Source organism: Delphinus delphis, chromosome 2 (genome assembly GCF_949987515.2).
Source record: "Delphinus delphis chromosome 2, mDelDel1.2, whole genome shotgun sequence".
Classification (NCBI taxonomy): Eukaryota; Metazoa; Chordata; class Mammalia; order Artiodactyla; family Delphinidae; genus Delphinus; species Delphinus delphis.
In genome coordinates this window covers 25,150,076-25,169,728 of record NC_082684.1, presented here as the reverse complement: position 1 = coordinate 25,169,728, position 19,653 = coordinate 25,150,076, and the positions used below count along the sequence as shown (strand labels likewise).

The following is a 19,653-nucleotide window of genomic DNA, read 5'->3' as shown; positions in this document are numbered from 1 at the left end:
AGCTGCCAAACATCTTTAATTGCAGGTATAAAAATGTTTGTCCTTTCATTTAAAAAATGAAAGGACAGTTATCTCAATAAAGCCCCCAGCTTTATTGAGGTAACTGACATAGAGCATTGTGTAAATTTGAAGTAGATAATGTGTTGATTAGATACACTCTTATGACACACCTTCATGTCATCACATAGTTACCATTTCCTTCTTACGGTGAAGGCATTCAAGGTCTACTCTCTGAGCATGTACGTTTCAAGTACACAATATAGTACTGTTGGCCTTTTATTTTTAACCTCCGTTTTGCTCTTAGGGATCTCTTTGGATCTTCCTTATCCTCATTTCTTGATGCTGACAGCCCTCCTGTGAATTCACGCACCTATTCTGTTCCCGTTCCCCCTTCACCTACGCCACCGACCTGCCCCAGGCCCTCCCTCTTAGCGTGCTAGGTCCGGATGCTGAAGGCTATGGCTTGGTCCAGAAATATCAGGCATTTTATGAATAGTTACTTCTGCTGAGGTTTCTCTTAGTCAAATCTAGCGCCTTTGTTCTTTCTTCTTCTTATCCCCTCCAAATACCCCTGAAATACCAAAACTTAATTATTTAAATAAAACAGATTATGAGAATGACTTGCTTTGGCATGATTCCCTTCCTCCATGAGTATTAATATCCTAGGCCTTGAGAGATGAATGCCAGAAATGTACATTTAAAATACGATAATAGTTTAATGAAATTTGTTTAGAAAAAATGACTGACATTTATGGCACATGTATCTATGTATTTAATATATCATTGAGCTTTAAAAAGTCAGTTGCTTGACCCATATTTTGTCTTCGATTACTTCTCTAAATCTCTAGTTATCTCCAAAAACATTTACAGATTTCCATGCTTTAGAGATTTTTCTCCTTTATTAATCTCCTATATCCCTGAATTTTACTCTGGGTAAAGTTGAGGTCACTCTGGGGTGATCTCCAAGTAACTCCGGTAGTAATAAAAGCAACGGAAGAGCAAAGAGCCATCACGGTTGGCTACTGGTTGGAAATCTTTTCTTTTAATAGATGTATCAGGACTTATGCTTCCCTTGAAGTAATGAGCTCTTAAGAGCCTTGTGTGACTTCCACAAGAACATAGTGAGAGGTTCTGCTACTTGTTTATTGGGCCTCCGTGTACCTTCTTTAATCCATTCAGTGCTTGGCTAGGCCTCTGTAATCAAAGGTGAGGGACTTTATAGGAAAAGTTGGCGGTGGAGGAGGGACAGAGGTAAGGGGTGTGGTTGTCACTGGGTGAAGGCAAGGATCATATGGAGGTAGTTTCAGGTTGTCTGACTCTTGAACGCAGGAACTCATTTTTTTAAAAAATATTTATTTATCATTTATTTATTTATTTAGGCTGTGCTGGGTATTAGTTGCAGCATACAGGATCTCTAGTTGCAGCATGTGGACTAATTAGTTGCAGCATGCGAACTCTTAGTTGTGGCATGCATGCGGGATCTAGTTCCCCGACCAGAGATTGAACCTGGGCCCCCCGCGTTGGGAGCGTGGAGCCTTACTCACTGGCCCACCAGGGAAGTCCCGCAGGAACTCATTTTGTATGTTCAGTGTGGTCCAACTTTTGTAGAAGCGACTACTCTATCTAGGGGGAAAGAAAAATTGGATGGTAATCTCTGGATGTGGGATTACAGCTGATTTTTTTTCTTTTCTGAATTTTCCAAAGTTTCTACAGTGACCGTGTATTATTATTAAAAACAATTTAAAAGAAAGAAAGAAACCTACTTTGCCCAGCACCTGGAGTCTCTTTCCTAGGGGACCTAATCTTTCATAGATTTATCTCAGATGCTACCTGTTGCATAGAAACAATGGTGAAAGGAAAGTTCTCGTGATGTGGCCGAGAGGTTCAGCAAACAAAAGACTGACCTTGAACTGGAGGGCCCGGGATATTCTGCCCTGCATTTCAGTGCTCGTTGCATGCTCCTCAGTATGTGTGGATGCCCCTGCCACTCCTTCCACTCAAGAATTAAGAGAAGATTGTCTGGCATTTGGAATTCTAACTTTGTCTTCTTTCTTTTATCCTTCCCCTCCTCCCCACCCCCCCACCCCGACTCCTCTTCTCCCCTCTCTTCCTTCCTCAAGGCCTCTCCCACCTCATGATGAGTGAACAAGGTAGGTGCTCTGTGCTCGTGGTGCTGCAGCTGCCTGAATTGCTTGCCTTCGTGCCTCTGGCTGGTCGCTCAGAGCCTCATCATCCCTGGCAGGCCATTTGCTGCCTGTCTCTCCTACCATGGGCCAGGCTGGCAGCAGGGCCATCCTGCGGTGGGGGGCACCTTTCCCAATGCATCGTGGTTTCCTGCCCCCATCACCCCCTTGGCTTCTCCATTATGCACCATCATTTGTCATCCTGGGCACTGGCTCTGCCGGGCTGCCTCCAAGAGAGAAGCATGAAACAAGCCATGACGGTGTCGATAATGGGGGTGAATGAAGCTAATTTCAGAGCAACAGAGCGGTTAACTTCTTCCCTAAGCCCCATGCTGGGGCCCCAGGTTGGGGGAGAGGAGCTGGGCTTCTCTGAATTTCACTCTGAGTAAAGGTTTGCTTATTGTCTTCCCCTCCATCCCACTGCCCATTGTAATGACTTTTAGCCCCAGAGCCCCGAATGGTCAAAGGGAACCCTTGGGGGTTTGACTGTTTTCAGTTTTGTATAAAAGCAAAAACCACCGAAAGAACATGCTAATGTCCTCATGGCAGGATTCTAACTCATTATACACCCTGAAGAAAACTGCATATAAAGATCTGTAAATTCAGCATCTGCAACCTAAAATATTCAATTATGCAGGAAATGAACTGTGCAGGAAATTCAGCTCAGCTAAGCACAGGGTGGGCTGTGAATGAAGCCTTTTTCTCCTAAATAAAAATTTTCCATATTATCAGCCTAAATCAGGATTCAAGAACTGAGCCTACTTAAAATTGTCTTTTTCTTCACCGTTCAATTGCTGCTATTGTGTTTCTTCTGCTCTTTGGAATGATTGCCAGATGGGTCTACCTGCCACGCCCTGACACCAAAAGACTGTACTTTAATTTCTCTTGTCTTTTTCAAAATACACATGGGATTCAGTGCCTTTTTTTGGAGGACCAAAGAAAAGGGAAAGGAGAGGTATTTCCACGTTCTGCTGTTTTTTCTTGATCTTTTGAGTAGGGTGGGGCAGCACGGAAGGACACCCCCCCACACACACACACCCATTTCCTTACACTGGATCCGTCAGACAGTGTTGCCATAAAGGGGAGTATATGATCAGATCAAGGAACAACCCAGGTCTGAGGGAAGTTTGCTTATGGTGTCCAGGTAGCTGCGGAGGTGGGCAATTGAGGGCAACCTGACTTGATAAGGCAGGACAAGGAGGAAGCACACTTTACCAACAGAATTGTATCCTCCAGACCTGAGGCAAGATCCATGATGTGGACTCTGGACATTTCAATGAACACATGGTCTGGTATAGGAGCAGATGTCAAAGAACAGAGCTGGACGGAGGGGGTCAGGTGAGTTTTCCAGTGTTAGATGGCGCTCTGGAAGAGGTTGGGATGAAGTCTCTCTATTCTTGTAGGTGAGTGAGAGAAGTTATCCCCCTACAGCAGGTTACTATGAAGTGAATATGAGTAGGGGGTGCTCTTTATGTTGACTTAGTATCCAGGTAGTTTGAGAGAGTTATGCATATCTCCACAGAGTGGTAAGACCCAAGCTCTATGAATTGCTGGAATTTGGTGGCCCGACCTCGATAATAAGTTCCACCAGAAAAAGCAGGCCCTCAGAGTCCTGATGACAAGATGCCCTTCTACATTCTCTCATCTTATGCTCTCAGCTGCCCTTTTGGAGTTCTAGCTTTTACAATGGCTTGGAAGTCTGAGTGTATCATATGGGTGATGTCATAGCATAGAGTCTAGGTAGATGAGATAGGCTGGTGGGGACTTCTTTAATCTTGATTCAGTTTATTTCAGACCCACTGATGAGCACTCAACATTGAAGTGTACATGAGTAGAGAATTCAGACATACTATGTACACATGCTCTGGGGGGTAAGTCAGGAATCTTCTAGAAAAACAGTCTTTAGGCAATGAAATAATGACAGACACGGATATTGTGAATCCCTCTTGAGAGAGGTTTTCAAAAAAGGATGCAGAATTCTTCTGGGTGGTCAGTGTCACTAAGATTTGAAGGTGCAATTTGCTGTTTAATTTGTTTCTAAGAAGGTCCTTTGACCCCATTCCTCCTCCTCTCATTCTTTTCCATTTCCCACCGTTTGCCCTTGTGATGATTACCTAAAAAGCCAATACTCCTTTCCTTTTCCTTATTCCTTCAACATGAAAGAAAGAGATTTCTGTCTGGTTCTTGCTGAATCTCCAGAATTTGTTTTTGATGCCCATAAATATGTGTGGAAATACTGACGTATGTTGTGTGTGTACCACCTATACATGTATGTCATACTCTTGATCCTCATGACTCATATTAATGTTGGGAAAATACAGGAGAACTTAGATTCTCTGAAACTTTCCCTAAACGATTTTACCTTGGTTAAGTGTGTGCAATTTCACATACATGTGGCTATGCAGTGCTTTTGCATGCAGATTTGGTCATGTTTCTAAGGATGGGACTGAGAAGAAACTAATGGGAAAAAGCTTAAACGTGAAGCTGATGGAAGCAGCCTTGCTGGTCACACTGTTTAAGCAAAACATTGTGCATTTGTTTTGTGCTGCCTTCTCAAGATTGTACTGCTGTTGCCATTACTATTGTGGGTTTTGTTATGTGTGTTACATTTCTTTGTGTGTCTGCAGTGTGCTGATGTTTTACTCTCCCTGCTCTCTCTCTCTCTCTTGCCGCCTCCATGGTGGACACCATGCTTCCTCTACATAACTGGACGTTCCTTTCTGTAGGTAGAAGTAAAGGTAGAGATCATTTTATTTTTATCATTATAACTATCAATCTGCCTTCTGAAATATTCATGTATACAAGGAGAATTGTTGATTCTGATGAATATAGTCCAGATTTTAACAGTGTTTTTAACAAAAACTAAAAGAAAATAAAAAGCCAATGCTACCACTTTCCTTCAATGTACTTCATACTCGGTGGTTGGGGATCATTCTGAGTTGGCCTGCCTCCCTCGAAATCCAGGATGAGCCTTACCCATTATGGTGTGCTGTTTCTAGCAGGAATGGGGGGTTCTGAAAGTGGTTGTGCAGTGTTGGGAAGATATATTTTACTTAACTCAGGGTATTCTAAGATCCCCTCCAGTAAATGTACTGAAGGGACAGGAAAGATGTGAAATGAAGTGCCAATGTGTCATCACTTGGGAATAACTGGATTCAGGGAGGGAAGGATGATAGATGAGAAAGGGGAGAGGATTGGAGAATAGCTTGAAATTTTATTTAATGTGAAATTTGGGGGATATTTATTGCTCTTTTATCTTCTGTGTTACATATTCTGTATTTTGGGGAGTGGAAGTCTTCTGATTGGGGGTGATGAGCTGAGAATGGTGGGACTGGAGGTGTGGAAGAACATAGGAATGACAGTGCATTACATCATAAGGAAAAAGTGGAGAAAGAGACAACATTGGATTTTAACTTACCAAGTCCACCTTTTGCTGGGCAGCCTGGGAAAAGGAGAGGCGCTGAGCAGATGCGCTTGCTCTGATGTTCCGACATGCCTTTCAGTGCTTCACACCTTTGGGTACCACAGCTCACTCATCCATCCCTAATCAAAGCTGTCAGCGACCTGAGCCTGGAGGACCTGCCTCACCAGCTCAAATTGGATTAGCTGTTCAGGACTGAAGGGAGAGGTTAATTAATAAATTATAAACATGTATTTGCATTTGGTTCTCCCCTTTTCCTTCCTAACACTCCAGTCCCTATCTCTGTGAAGCCATGTGCCTCTGTTTCCTGTAAAGATTGGCAAATAACAGAAATAGGAAATGTGAATTCTGGCATGAAGATGTTGAAGAAAGATGGGGCTGGCAAGATATTGAAAATGTTGATTTGATGACTAGTCTGTGAACTGGCCATCTCTCATTTGAATTTCATGCCTTTCTTGATTTTTAAAAAGTTATGTATGGTTACCTTGAAGTAGTTCAGTCCTGTCACTTTGGGGTTAATTGATTGCCTATTCCTTTTATGCTAATCACAGGGGCGGGGTTCATTCTCAGAAATCTGTCACGGGGAGCTCTTACCCTGTTATGAGCTTGATACCTTTAGAAAGGAGGTGGGAAAGCGGGACGAGGAAGAGGAATAATGATTGAAAGGGTACATCTGGCTGCCCCCTCCACTTCTCTACTTAGAGTATTCAACCAGAGGCTTCTAGTGATCTCTTCATAGGCAAAGTCACCAGTCTTTGCCCAGGACACAACCTTTCTGAAGCATGTGGCACTGTGTCACTTGTCCCTTCTCCCACTGGCTTCTATGAGAACACATTACGGTCAGTCTCCCCTGCCCCCCACTCCAACTCCTGAACCTCTCTCCTTTTCTTTCCCTAATCCCCTAAAACATCCCATAAGATAGAGGTCTTTCGTGTTTTTAGATTTTGCACATGGGTATCTTATTTTCTTTCTCCGGTCACTTCTACTAACACTGATCGATCATTTCCTATGTGGCAGCCATTGTGCCATGGGCTTTATATGCCTTATCACACTAAATCATCACAACTGTCTTGAGGTAGACGGTAGTGTTATCCTTGCTCTACGGACAGGTAGATCAAGGCTCAGAGAGTTAAATAACTTAAGTCAGACGGCTACTAAGTAAAAATGAAACTCAGAATGTGAGCACCTAACCACTACTCTATACTGCCTGTCTTGGGTCCAAGGATGACATCCATGGATATGCCTCCCAACTACCTCCCTGGCACTGACCTGGCTCAAGTTCCAACCTGCCACTTTGCATTCTCCATAACACATGTCCATATAACTGTACTGTCACTTCAGTATTTAAAGTCAACCTTCGCACCATCTGGCCACAAACCAGCTTCCTTATTTTTGTTAATGGTTCTCCCGTCTTCCTTATCACCTGGGCTTGAACTCAGCAATTGCTTTCTTTTTCCTTCTTGAACTTTCCTATTCCCAGGTGATGTTAAGAGAGGTTGTTGGGATTCTTTTTTGGAATGTCTCTTGCATCTCTATTTGACACTCTGGTTCAGTTCCCAGTCAGCCCCTATTAGATTAGTGCCCTAGCCTAATTAATCTCTGTTGTCTTCCAGTCTGTCCAGTAACTGAGAACTGCTTCAGCCCTGCTGTCCCCCATATGGAGTGCAGCATTAGCTATCTCACGTTCAAAGCCATCCCTAATATGGCCTTTTTCCCTTTAACCTTCCTCCCTGTTAATCTTTGATGCAGAATTGATGCCAAATATGATACCATATCACTGTACCTTTCCTCGTCTCCTAGTTTTACTTATTCTGTTTTCCTCCCCTATTGACAGTTCCTCCTCCTTGTTTCTGCCCACTGAAATCATACGTAGATTTTATTTCCTAGTTGATGATGTGAGCGCTCTGCGTGCTGCATTCAGATATGCGCTTTCCTTCCATGTCCCCCTCTACTATCCTATATTAAACTTATTTGGGAACTGGGCTACTCCCCACTACTAGATTGAAAGTATGTTGAAGACAAACGTATTCATTTTTTAATGCCCAGATGGGTCAAGCATAGGAGGTTATACCAAGAAGGGACTCAAAACCCCTAATCCTTCTTATCCTGCTGTCAGTCATCTTCCTAAAAGGGAAAATAAAGCAAAATTAAAATTAAATCGGATCATGTAGCCAGCCAATCTGCTCAAAAGCTTTTGAAGGGTTCTTGTATAATTGTCAACACGCCTTCTCCACTTTTTCTACAATAACTTAGCGTTCTCTGCACTATCACCCCCACCAGGCCCCTTGTCTCGACCTAAAGTCAACAGCTCTCTCTGCCTGAATCCACACTATGGTTTCCTGCCTCAGACTTTTCCTCAAGCTCTTATCCTCTTTCTTGAATGTCCTTGGAACACCCTTCTCCCCCTTATCACCCTTTAAGGCTCAAGCTTCCTAGGTGCGCCAGACTTTGTGTTTCTGTTATAAAGTACCTAGGCCAAACTGCCCTGAATCAGACTTATTCATGTGTTTCAATCACCCCAGTCCCTGAAGAAACTTGCACCCATACTGCATGTAGCTCAGCACTTTGTCCAGAGTTGTACACCAACCTATGCCCTTTATCACTACCCTCACTACCCCAACCAACTGAGCAAAGGAGCCCCAGTGGGTCATGGAGTGGGGCCAGATGTTCTGGCTCCAGTTCCCTCCTCACTCAGGCCTTCTCTTGGCTCTGTGTGCAAGTGACAGAGGGAGATGGTCATAGATTACATCAGAATAAAGGTGAGAAAGTCTTTGGATATATTCTTAGGAGCTTGTCAGAGAAAAGAATGCCTCAGATTTGGTCATTCTTTTAAAGCTGAGTGATGAAACAGCAAACGTGTAGTGGAAAGAATTGTGAAGTTAAATCTACAAAACTGAGCAGGATGTTTAGGCTATAACGATTCATAGCCACATTCAGGAGGTCATTGGGCTGCACTGGGCCAAGAGCAAACATGACTTTAACCAGAAGTAGCTGACCAAAGGAGTTCTTCAGCAATCAGTCTTGGTCAGCTTTTTTGACTTGATTTTGACTGCCTTTGTTTAAGTGTTTAGAGTGTGTTTTGGCCTCCATCCCCCTTTTCTTGTCAGTTTGGGGATTGACAGTCCTGGGTTAGATTACCAAATACTTTCCATTAAAATGAACTTGGAATAGGTGTTGCAGACTCAAATGCCTACGGGGGCTTGACAAGTATTATCGAGGAGCAGATCTTGTAGTAAGAAAAGTCCTAGTGTAAGATCAACAGTAGGGAGTGGTACGGATTGTGGCAAACTGGAAAGCACAAATCCCATCAAGGGCAGCCGCCTCTACTTTGCTCCAGCTGATTGCTGCCACGCAAGAATGCATGCCCAGGGTCACCAGAGCCTCAAGATAAGCCAGAGTAGATTTTATAAAAATGTCAGCTCATGGCCTCTTTCTTTCTCTCTCTATATATATGTATACATACACACATACACTCACATGAGCCAAATGATTTGGCCCGTGAACCACAAGCTTTTGGCCTTTGGCTTGATGAGAAAAGAGGAGTAAAATATTCCTCCAAGGTTTCTTGCTGAATGTCAATAGTAGGCAGCATGCTTGATTAATTTTCGCTTTGCCCACAGCAGTGGTCAGGGCACCAGGAATATTTCCTACCCTTAGCACTACTGCCAGGGAGCCTGATCCATGTGTTGGTTGAAGTTAGTTTTGTAGAGGGGAGTGGGCATGGGTGGAGAGGGTATGGAGAATGCCCAGAATGACCAAGAGAGGTCACTGACACCTTCAACAATTGCCAAGAACCAGCACAATCTGTAAATAGTAAGGGTGGCTAGGGGCCATTTAATTCCTTTTTTCTTTTGCTCTACAAAACTTTTTATCTACTAGACTAGATAGTGTTGACCCTAAGTTTACTTTAATCCATCCAGATTTGAGAGACCCCTTCCAATTTATATGTATTTTTCCCCTGTAGATTTGATCATTGGCCTTTTAATGATGAACTAGTCAACACTGGCCAAACTGGAAAGAGATAATTAAGCTACATGAACTTGAACACGATTTCATGTAGATTATATTTTGCTGGTAATAACATTAAAAAAGCTCATTTCAGGAGTTGAGGCCTCTCTTGTCCCTGCTAGGACACAAGAGCCCTGAAAATAAGTTACTGCTTTGATAGCCAACTGTTTATGCAAATTAGTAAATGCAATGCCAGCTACTAATTATGAAAATAAACTCATCTGTGCTCTATAAATATCTAATTATAATAAAATAAGGGCAATATTATATTTCCATCTCTTGCCTCATCTGTTTCTCATCCACCACTGATTTGTCCTCTTGACAATGAATAACATCATTTTGTTTTTAAAAGAAGCCTATTTTCCATGTTTTATTATTTTCTTCTAACGTTTTGAAAGTCTGCAGGGGGAAAATAGGTCTATTTTAAATACAAGAAGTAAATTGCTTGATTTTAGCAACTCTGTGTTTTTGACAATGATATCTAAAATGGTGCTTTAAAATACGAAAAATGTTTTTTCTCCTTCCCTGTTTAGGAATATTCATTGGACACTGAAGAAATTTTTTAAAAGCAGGTGTTTCTTGGAGCATTTTTTAAAATGTGTAAATGTGAACAGATTTATTAGTAAAATGAACAATGGATCAATGGGATGTTTCAATTAAGTTCCAACTGGCATTATATATAAGGGAAAATATTTCTCAGATTTCTAACCAATATGTCTGTTTCCTCCTTCTCAATTATCTATTTGGATTTCGTATTTACACACAGATTTCGTTTCTGTGTGCATATATCATAAAACACTTTCTCCTCCAAGGTGAGTGGTGACCTACGTACGTGTATAGACTTTTGCTTACCAAGGCAAGTTGGTTAATCTTAAAGGACATATAATTTTCAACTTTGATAACATCTACAGGATGTTTTATTAAATTGTATTATCTTTATGAAACATTTATAAAGAATTCAAGCAGAATGCATTTCCTTATGTGCTTAGGTTTGTCTATGCCATGGTGTGTTTTTCAGGTGTGTGGGGCAGTGTATATACATCTGGGTATAGGTACAATTTGTCCAAATACTTATTAATAGGTTTATACTGATTGAGTATGTTATTACACGTAGCTTTCATTTGTAGAGTACTAAAAATAATTCATTCCAGTGCGATATACATCTGAATTTAGCAGATTGTGTACTCTAACACTTGAAAAGCAATGGTTATTCAGCATTCAACAAATATTGACAGAGAGCCAACAACGGGCCAGGCCACTTGCTAGGTATTAAGTACACAGGGCGGACCCAGGAAATATGGGCCTGTCCTCTGACATCTTGCTAACAGTCAGTAGAGTTTGAAAATGGTTTTCAAATGTCACAACCACCTCTCCTAAAGCCTTACATAAATTCTGATTTCGACTTATGATTATATATGGAGTCTTAAAATGATTTTACTTATTTTAAAGGGAAACTGTCAGGTAACAATTCAGTTAGCCGACTCCCCACCTTTTAACTTCTCAGAATCAGAAAAGAGAACTTGCTTTGTATGTGAAAATGTTAGGCATTTTTCATTTATTTATTTGTGTATCTTTATTGAAGGACAGCATACACAGTGTAAGTAAGGCCTATGAAATCCATACTCTTAAGCGTACAGCTTAAATATTTTTTAACCTATATACACCCATGTTAAATACCATCCAGACTGAGATATTCAATGTGTCCATCATCCCATAAGGTTCTGTCCTGCCACTTTCTATCACTTATTTTTAATAAATATATTTTATTCCCCCTACTTCCTTTAAAACTGTGTGATTCCATGTAGTAATCAGCAGGCAGTCTCCAGATTGCTTTAATTTTCATTAAGAAAGATTAACCTCGCAAGACAATGAGGCATTGTGGTTTTCACTGTGTGTAAATAGAGGCAGAAATGTTGCCCTCTGGTGAGGTGGAGCTTTGCCCGGTTTTTGATGATACTCAGTTTTCCCTCTGCACAAAGAGAATATCTAATTGATATCATTGGGTTTTCCTCGTTTTTTGAAGGCATTTAGTGGTGAATAGAACAGCAGGGGTAGAAAAGACCATATGCTTTGTAAAAAGCCAGACGAATAGCACTTTGTGATGGACGTATGATTTTAACAGTGACACATCTTTCATTAAAATTTACATATAAAGTAAGGGCAGGCACGGTGACATGAAAGCTAATGCAACGTGCACCTCTTGACATAAGAACAATCACAAGAAACTGGAGATCCCAGATGGCAGCTTGGCCTTTGCCATCCTTTTAATAAGCTACTAACTGCTAATTATTTCACTCTTTTGGGCAAGTTAATTTACTGTTGACTCTTAAAGAGATACTGCTCTTTTCTCCCCCCACACCTCAGAAAACAGCTCCTTTCACCTGGAGCTGTGACAAGTGCTTCTGTGCAGGTTGGAAGCTTTCCAGCCAGTTGGAACAATGATGGCAAGCACTGGTGTGGAAAATGTCGCTGAGTAAACAATATTTTCTTGGGTCCTTTGAATATAGCGCATTTAAAAAATTCAGTTGGCTAAGGATTCATTGTGTGTGCTTGTGTATGTATAAGTGTGTAACAGCCGTAGTTCAAGCAGCCAACACAGGGAGAAGATCTGAAATTTGGAGCCCATTTAAAAGTGAAAGAACAGCTGCCTTTTAAATGGCTGCTAATTCTGACAATTAATGCTGTTTTGTGTGTGTGATTTTCTGTGATAGCCGTTAGGAGGGATGATGGTGTGTAATAGCTCATTTCCTAAGCTTTATGGTAATGTTGCATAGCAAAGACCAGAGAACTGAAAGAGAACCAGGTCCCACATGCTCTGGAGCCCTTTTAAATGAAAAGCCAGCAAAGTATGCTTTTTTCCTGTACTTCGACTTCCTTATGATGATTTTATATTTTAGCCAGACACAGATTATTGAATGAATGATGTGCAAGTGGGCTTGGATGCATCGGGAGTGAGCGTTTGGAAAAGAACCTTGTTTGCAACGAGCTGTCTGACAATCAAAATATTTACTTAAAGATAAGCTAATGACTGTTTCTTGCAAATGCCGGCAGATCCATTATTGAAATGAGAGTCAGTACTTTGGCTTGATACTATCCAAAAATAAATATCAAACCTCAAATACTAGTGTGTGTGTGTGTGTGTGTGTGTGTGTGTGAGAGAGAGTGTGTGTGTGTTACACTTCTCCCTAAACAAAATAAAATGTGTATCAAACAACAAAGGTAGGAAAATCTCCCAACCCACTTTCTTGAAATATTTAAACTGAACTTAGTATGTTACTATAGCCAGTTGCTCCTAGTTGCTGTTAAGAATCACTGAATGGCTTAAAATATGCATTGAAAAAAACATATTCTTGAATTATTGGTGACGTCTCTGAACATGAACTTAATAATGTGAATTTCATGGTCTAATATATCTATAGTGACTGGCATGTTACACAGTTGATGGGAGGACTGTGGAACACAATCAATTCTAACCATTTGCTTATTGTTTAAGTCTAGAGGAACTGGAGATGTTTTAAAATGTTATATTTCTTTAAAACTAATTACCTGGTTTCAAAATAGCCCCAAGGAAAAACACAAGTATGTGTGATTTGGGAGAAATTTTGTCATCTTTCAGAATCTGATATTATATAGTGTGTTAATCCAGGTTGCTATTTTCAGAAAGATTTTTTTTCTTTTTTTTTTTTTTTGTGGTACGTGGGCCTCTCACTGTTGTGGCCTCTCCCGTTGCGGAGCACAGGCTCCGGACACGCAGGCTCAGCGGCCATGGCTCACGGGCCGAGCCACTCCGCGGCACGTGGGATCTTCCTGGACCGGGGCACGAACCCGTGTCCCCTTCATCGGCAGGTGGACTCTCAACCGCTGCGCCACCAGGGAAGCCCTCAGAAAGAATTTTGACAAGTGCTAATAATATTTCAAGAAAAAAAGTATGGGCAAAATAGATTCTTAAAACACAGATTTAAAACAAAATTAAACAGATTTTTTGACCTTAGGACTTCTCAGAGTCTTTGTTAGGATAATACAAATTTTGAATCTCTAGGAAAGAAAATGTTGTTTTCAAAGTTACCCAAATTTACTTGACGTGAAATTCTTTTTTGTAATTTACATTTTGGATGAGACAGCTAGAATTAAAACTAGTTTTCCAGTTGAAAAACTTTGGACAAGATAATTCTAAAGTCCCTTTTGAGTCTAAAATTAAAAACCTTAATGTCTCTAAATTTTGAAAGAGGCTTTTGGATTGCCTTCACTCAAGAATCCTTTTTAACTACATTTTCTGTTTGATTGGGAATAGTTTTTTGGATGGGTTAGTTTCAATAGAAAAATTACTGCTTCCTGGTGAAGTGCATAACACAGATGTTAAAACAACTGTGGTTTTAAAGACACTAGTCTTGTTAAAGTACTCCCAGTTTGTGTTACCTAAGTACTATAATAGGTATCCATATAGTGTGTGTGAACAATGCTTCTGATAATGGCCTGCTTAACTCTAGGAAAAGCTGATCTCGGCATAAGATGGGAAGATTACTAGGAACCTTATTAAGTCTTATTTGCTTTGAAATTTGGAGCAGGTTGACAGTCACCATGGTTATTTCTCTACTGTATAGCTAAGGTCATTCGTCTTATCACTCTGAGAGCTTGGCTATCAATGGCTTCTTTTTCCAGACAGTGAACATGTAGGTGAAAGAAATTCTTTCTGGTAAGACTTACTTGTATTTTATTTAGAAATCATTGACTCAGCTAAGGATTTTGTGGCTCTCTCATTGCAAGCCTGAGGACTTTGTCCTATTTATGTGCTGCCCGTTCAGTATGAAGTGGCTGCCATTGATCCATCTGTAGTAGACCGTTTGCCTGGGGCTATTAATCTGGCCTTGGAGATGGAGTTTGCTGAGCCAGCCATAATCGCCCTCATTTCCCCAAGTGACCAATAATGGGCATTTACCGATGCATTGGCCAAAACTGTTATAGGTGAGATTCCCAGTTTTAAACTGATTGATCCGTGTGGCAGTTGAGCCTGGAACACCAAATATCCAGGTGTGAGTAATTCTAATGCATGTCAGAACTATGGAGTAGAAAGAGCACTGAGGTAAATGTCAGGAGACCTAGTTCAGGGTGCTGAGGAAGAAAACAGGTAGATTAAAGCACTGATGTTAATGCTTGACACTTAAGTTATATGAACTCATTAAGCCTCATATCCTAATAAGTAAAATGGGAACAATAATATTACCTACTTGGGGGGACACTGAGACAATGTATAGAAAAGGCTTATGCTAGAGCTCGGATCTAACATAAATATTAGTTATCATAAAGATTAATAATAAGCATTAGTTATCATCGTCATAAATACATCTTGTCAGCGTACCATCGGTCTGGGAACTTTGAACAAATTAATTAATCTTTTTGATCTTCTAGTCTTTACCTGTGAAATGCCTATTTGGTGGCTTTGTTCTGGGTAATAATTGATATCATGCAGTTAAAAGTGCTGTGCAAATTAAAACGGCACTATACAACATTAAGGAATTAGTAATCCATGAGAATACAAGCTCCACAAAATCAGGGGCAGTATCTGTGTTGTTTGTCGTGGTATATTCAGTGCCTATAACTGCCTGCCTCAGAGTGGAAATGACTTAGTCAATATTTGTTGAATGGGCACTAGGAATCACCGAGTTAGTAACGCTTAGCAGAGTTCAGTACCACGGACAGCTCCAAGCGCCTCCTTGATACTACTGCACTTTCAGTAGGAGGATTTGGGGCGCCTCCATTGCAAAAGGGAACCATTGGCCTCTTCCTTTAGAGCCACCCATAACAGAAAAAAAAAAAAGTAATCCTGTTAAAGCCTGATTGTTCTTTAAGTCTTCAGTGGATGTGCTTGCTCTTTTTCTGTGCATAAAGAGCTATGGGATTTCCTTATGTTACCTGATAAAACCATAAGGGTGATAAAGAAAACAAGAACATTTAGCAAACAGTTACTTTTTTTAAAAGAGCTGATTTGCTTCCCCAAATCTTAGAAGGATGTAATTTCAGAGCTGAAAGGGAACTTAAAACTCCTTTAGTCCGTCCTACTGTCATTTTGTGGATGACAAAACATATGCTGAGAGGGCATAAGTGCTGTGTGTGTTGCTCCATTGACAGCGCATAGCGCTGTTGGGATCAGACCCGGACTTCCCGACTCCTGGTGTTATTTTCTTTCCCCTCCCACGAAGTTGCCTCAAGTTTTCTTAGTCATCTTCGCTGCATGAGTGGCATTTGCTATAGATCATTCACAGGCTGCTGAGATCATTATCGATAATGTCATGTAAGAAAGATTCTGGAGATATCGGAGTGCATGCATTCTAAGCAAGGCTGTCTCTTAAATTACTTGACTGCCCTAAGAACTGATGCAACCCTAGCTTTTGAAGTTGTCAGTAAATTGCTCTGACTCTCAGGATTTAATAATGCTCTGTACCACTTATGGACTTGCCCTGTCGACTGCTTTGTCTTGGCTGAAGTAAGATGGTGACACCAGTTCACTTAAAAAAGCTTTTACACCCTTTTTTTTTTTCTTTTTACTGTTCCCAGTTGACAGTCTATAACACAGTGGATGCCTGTGAGGAAATCCACTTAGGACTAACTTTCAAACTGTTACTTAATAGTTTTTCCACTTCCTTTCTTCCTTAAGAATAGTTTAGTAATTTTACTTATGATTTTTTTTAACTAAAAAGGAAAATTCATTTTTCTCAAGTAAGAATGTATTTGTCTTTAAGCCGATATCATTTCTTTGTTTTCTTTTAAAAATGAAGTTTCTCCTTCAGTGTTAGCCATGTATCTGATAGGTTAAGTTTAGTACCCTTCCATGAGGCAACTTTGGGAGATGTTGATCAGTGCATGAAATCAGCTCTCAAATTGTCACGAAACTGCCTTCCTTCAGACTGTTTTGATCACAAGGGCTCTCAAGTGTCAAAGTCACTTGGAGAACTAGATAAATAAAATGCATGAGCACTAAGCTTTCTTTTCCAGGATAGAATAAAAGTGTTTTCTACTATGTGCTTCAGCTTTGATAGTGATTTGTTAAAAGGCAAAAAGAAAGGCAATGATATTAAATATTTACAAGAGTGATTTAGTTGTATTATCTGTGCTCTGCCTCTTTGTTTACTAATGAAATCAGCTAATGTTGAAATAAATGCCATTAAACCAGTGGTAGTGTGAAGGTCACTGCCTTGGCAAGGTTAAAGTAATTTGTGGAGAGTAATGATTTTTGTCAACTTTCCAGATCCCTTCCTGTTTTGGTCGGCTTCGCTCCAAATATAATAAGAAAAAAATACATTTGAGAATTCACAGGCTCACTTTCTCTTTTGCATCCTATATGCCCTTTCTGGCCAACCAATAGCTGGAAGTCTTTTGTGCATTTTTTGTTTCATCCATTTAGTGGACAGAGACAGGCCAATTCTCCCTAGAGATGAGAGGTTGAATTTCCATTCACTGACTCTTATGTCAGCCCTTGCTTGGCAGTTTGTTTTAGAGGTGAGGATCACTGCCTCTTCTTTCCTGGAAATGGTTTATCTTGTCTGAAATGATTCTTACATTTCTCTACCAATTCCTTTTTGACCTAAAGCAAAGATTTTCTTTTCTACTTTCTCATTTCACTTTAAAGAAGAAATCTCTGAATGAATACGTGGCATTATCCCCATTTACATTGACAAGAAAACAGCAGTCCAAGGTTACAAAACTAGTTACAAAACTACAGTTGACCCTTGAACAACATGGGTTTGAACTGTGGGATCCACTTATCGTGGATTTTTTTCAATAGTAAATACTACAGTACTACAAGATCCATGGTTGGTTGAATCCATGGATAGGAAACAAAGGATATAGAAGAACCATGTATATGGAGAGCTGATGGTAAGTTGTACACAGATTTTTGACTCCACAAATGGTTGTGCCCCTAACCCCTGCATTATTTAAGGGTCAACTGTAGTAGCAGAACCAAGATAAACTTAGTTTTTTTAAAAAAATTCATTTTATTTATTTTTGGCTGCATTGGGTCTTCTTTGCTGTGCGTGGGCTTTCTCTAGTTGCGGCGGGGGCTACTCTTCATTGAGGTGGCTTCTCTTGTTGCGGAGCACAGGCTCTAGGCGCGTGGGCTTCAGTAGTTGTGGCTCACGGGCTCTAGGGCACAGGCTCAGCAGTTGTGGCACATGGGCTTACACTTCAATTAATTTTCTTTTGTGTAAAACGGGGATAATGATACATTATAGTATATTTTTAATAATGTACATAAATAATATATATAGTGTATTATAAATAATACATTACTTTTGGTAAAATTGAGAAGTAAATGAACTAACATGTTAAGCGCATAACAAGAGGCCTGGCTCTTTCTACAATTTTTTTTTTTTTTTTTTTTTTTTTTTTTTTTTTTTGCGGTACGCGGGCCTCTCACTGTTGTGGCCTCTCCCGTTGCGGAGCACAGGCTCCGGACGCGCAGGCTCAGCGGCCATGGCTCACGGGCCCAGCCGCTCCGCGGCATGTGGGATCCTCCCGGACTGGGGCACGAACCCATGTCCCCTGCATCGGCAGGCAGACTCTCAAACACTGTGCCACCAGGGGAGCCCTCTTGCTACAATTTTAATAAATAATATGTTCCCTCCGCTCTTGACAGTAATAATAAAGTAAAATTGGATTTAACAAGCATTGAGTATAAGGGATACAGGAATAAAAATCAGTCTTTGTTCTTAAGCAGCTCACAATATAGTCGGAGGAAAACATCTATATAATGCATTCCAAAAGCAATTCGTATTTCTTTCTCTTGTCTTGGGCTTTGTCTGTACTAAACGCTACTTAAAATGTGAGAGCCTTTTTCTGGGGGCAAGTAGTTTCCTGTGGGGTTGTAATAATATACTGACATGGCTGTGGCAGCTCCTGTGGCTTGTTTCCCCACTATTCTGTGTTTACTTGTTACTAAAGTCCAGAGAGCGGGTTGGGAACAGGACAAAACAGAGAGGTACAGGGAAGTAATGGTGTGTATTAGGGTAGGCTAACTGCTATAACAAATAATTCCCAAATCCCAGTGGCTTAATACTAGCAAAGTTTCTCACTCACATCACAGTTCAGTGCAACGTAGTGGGTGGTGCAGGAGTCATTCATGCACCTGGGCACCTTCCCTCCTATGACTTTGTCATTTTCTGGAACCTCATCCTTCACTGCATTCACCTGGCAGATGGAGAGAGATGGAATGATGGAGAGATGGAGAGAGGAGAGAGAAAGAGAGGAACATGAAGGATTTTTTTTAAAGGGTCAAGCCTGGAAGTAGTGTGTGCCACTTACTATCAGCCAGAACTCAATCACATGATCCCATCTAATGGCAAAAGAGGTTGGGAAATGTAATTTAGCTGTGTGCCCAGGAGAAAAGGGAAAGGAGTTTGGCGGATACAATGGCAGTCCCTGCCCCAGTGGGTGAGTTGTGTTCTATTCTTACATCATCTGTGTCATGCCTATTAACCTTCTTCAGTTTACCTCTGTTCAAACAAACAAACAAAACAAATTTTAAAAATGCCTCTGTGATTTCTATGAGTTAGAGGGCCATGTCCATTCCCTTTTCTATAATATGCATATACATGATATTTATTTTAAATAAAACCCTACAGAGTTACAGTAGCGTTTCTTAAATTCATAAGAATCACTCAGGGAACTTGTGAAACTAAAGACTCTTAGTTTTACTCTTAGGACCACAAAATCTGCACGTCTAAGTTATTCTTATGATCAGGCAAGTTTGACATACACAGTGTGGTAGCAAATTCCAAGGAATATAGCAAACCCAAAAGGAAGCATATGAGACTTTACTAAAAGTATTTTGTTGTAGTTTATGTAGTTTAAAGCAAGTTTCACATTTATCGTCGCTTATAAACCTAGTTGTTATACATGAATTTTTGTTGTAATCTTTGTTTTAAGAGGTTTAATCTCAATCTGGCATCCATAAACCAAGAGCTAGAAGTGTGGTTGAAATCTTAGCCTGAGTTGAGAGTGGGGCCAAATACCTGATTCACAGAATTTTATTTTATTCTGGTCACT

The 19,653-nt window shown here is 40.6% G+C and overlaps 1 protein-coding gene across 2 annotated transcripts in view; it reads left to right on the top strand.

Moving 5' to 3' along the window:
- The window catches only part of NRXN3 (neurexin 3), a 1,615,508-nt gene that overhangs the window by 51,734 nt on the left and 1,544,121 nt on the right, over positions 1 to 19,653 (top strand). Inside the window, exons 3-4 of one of the 2 annotated variants that reach the window (XM_060004110.1) lie at positions 2,121 to 2,150; positions 4,910 to 4,921. In XM_060004110.1, coding sequence (XP_059860093.1) covers positions 2,121 to 2,150; positions 4,910 to 4,921 — 42 coding nt within the window. The remainder of the gene's footprint in view (positions 1 to 2,120; positions 2,151 to 4,909; positions 4,922 to 19,653) is intronic. The other variant, XM_060004108.1, reaches the window with a different exon arrangement.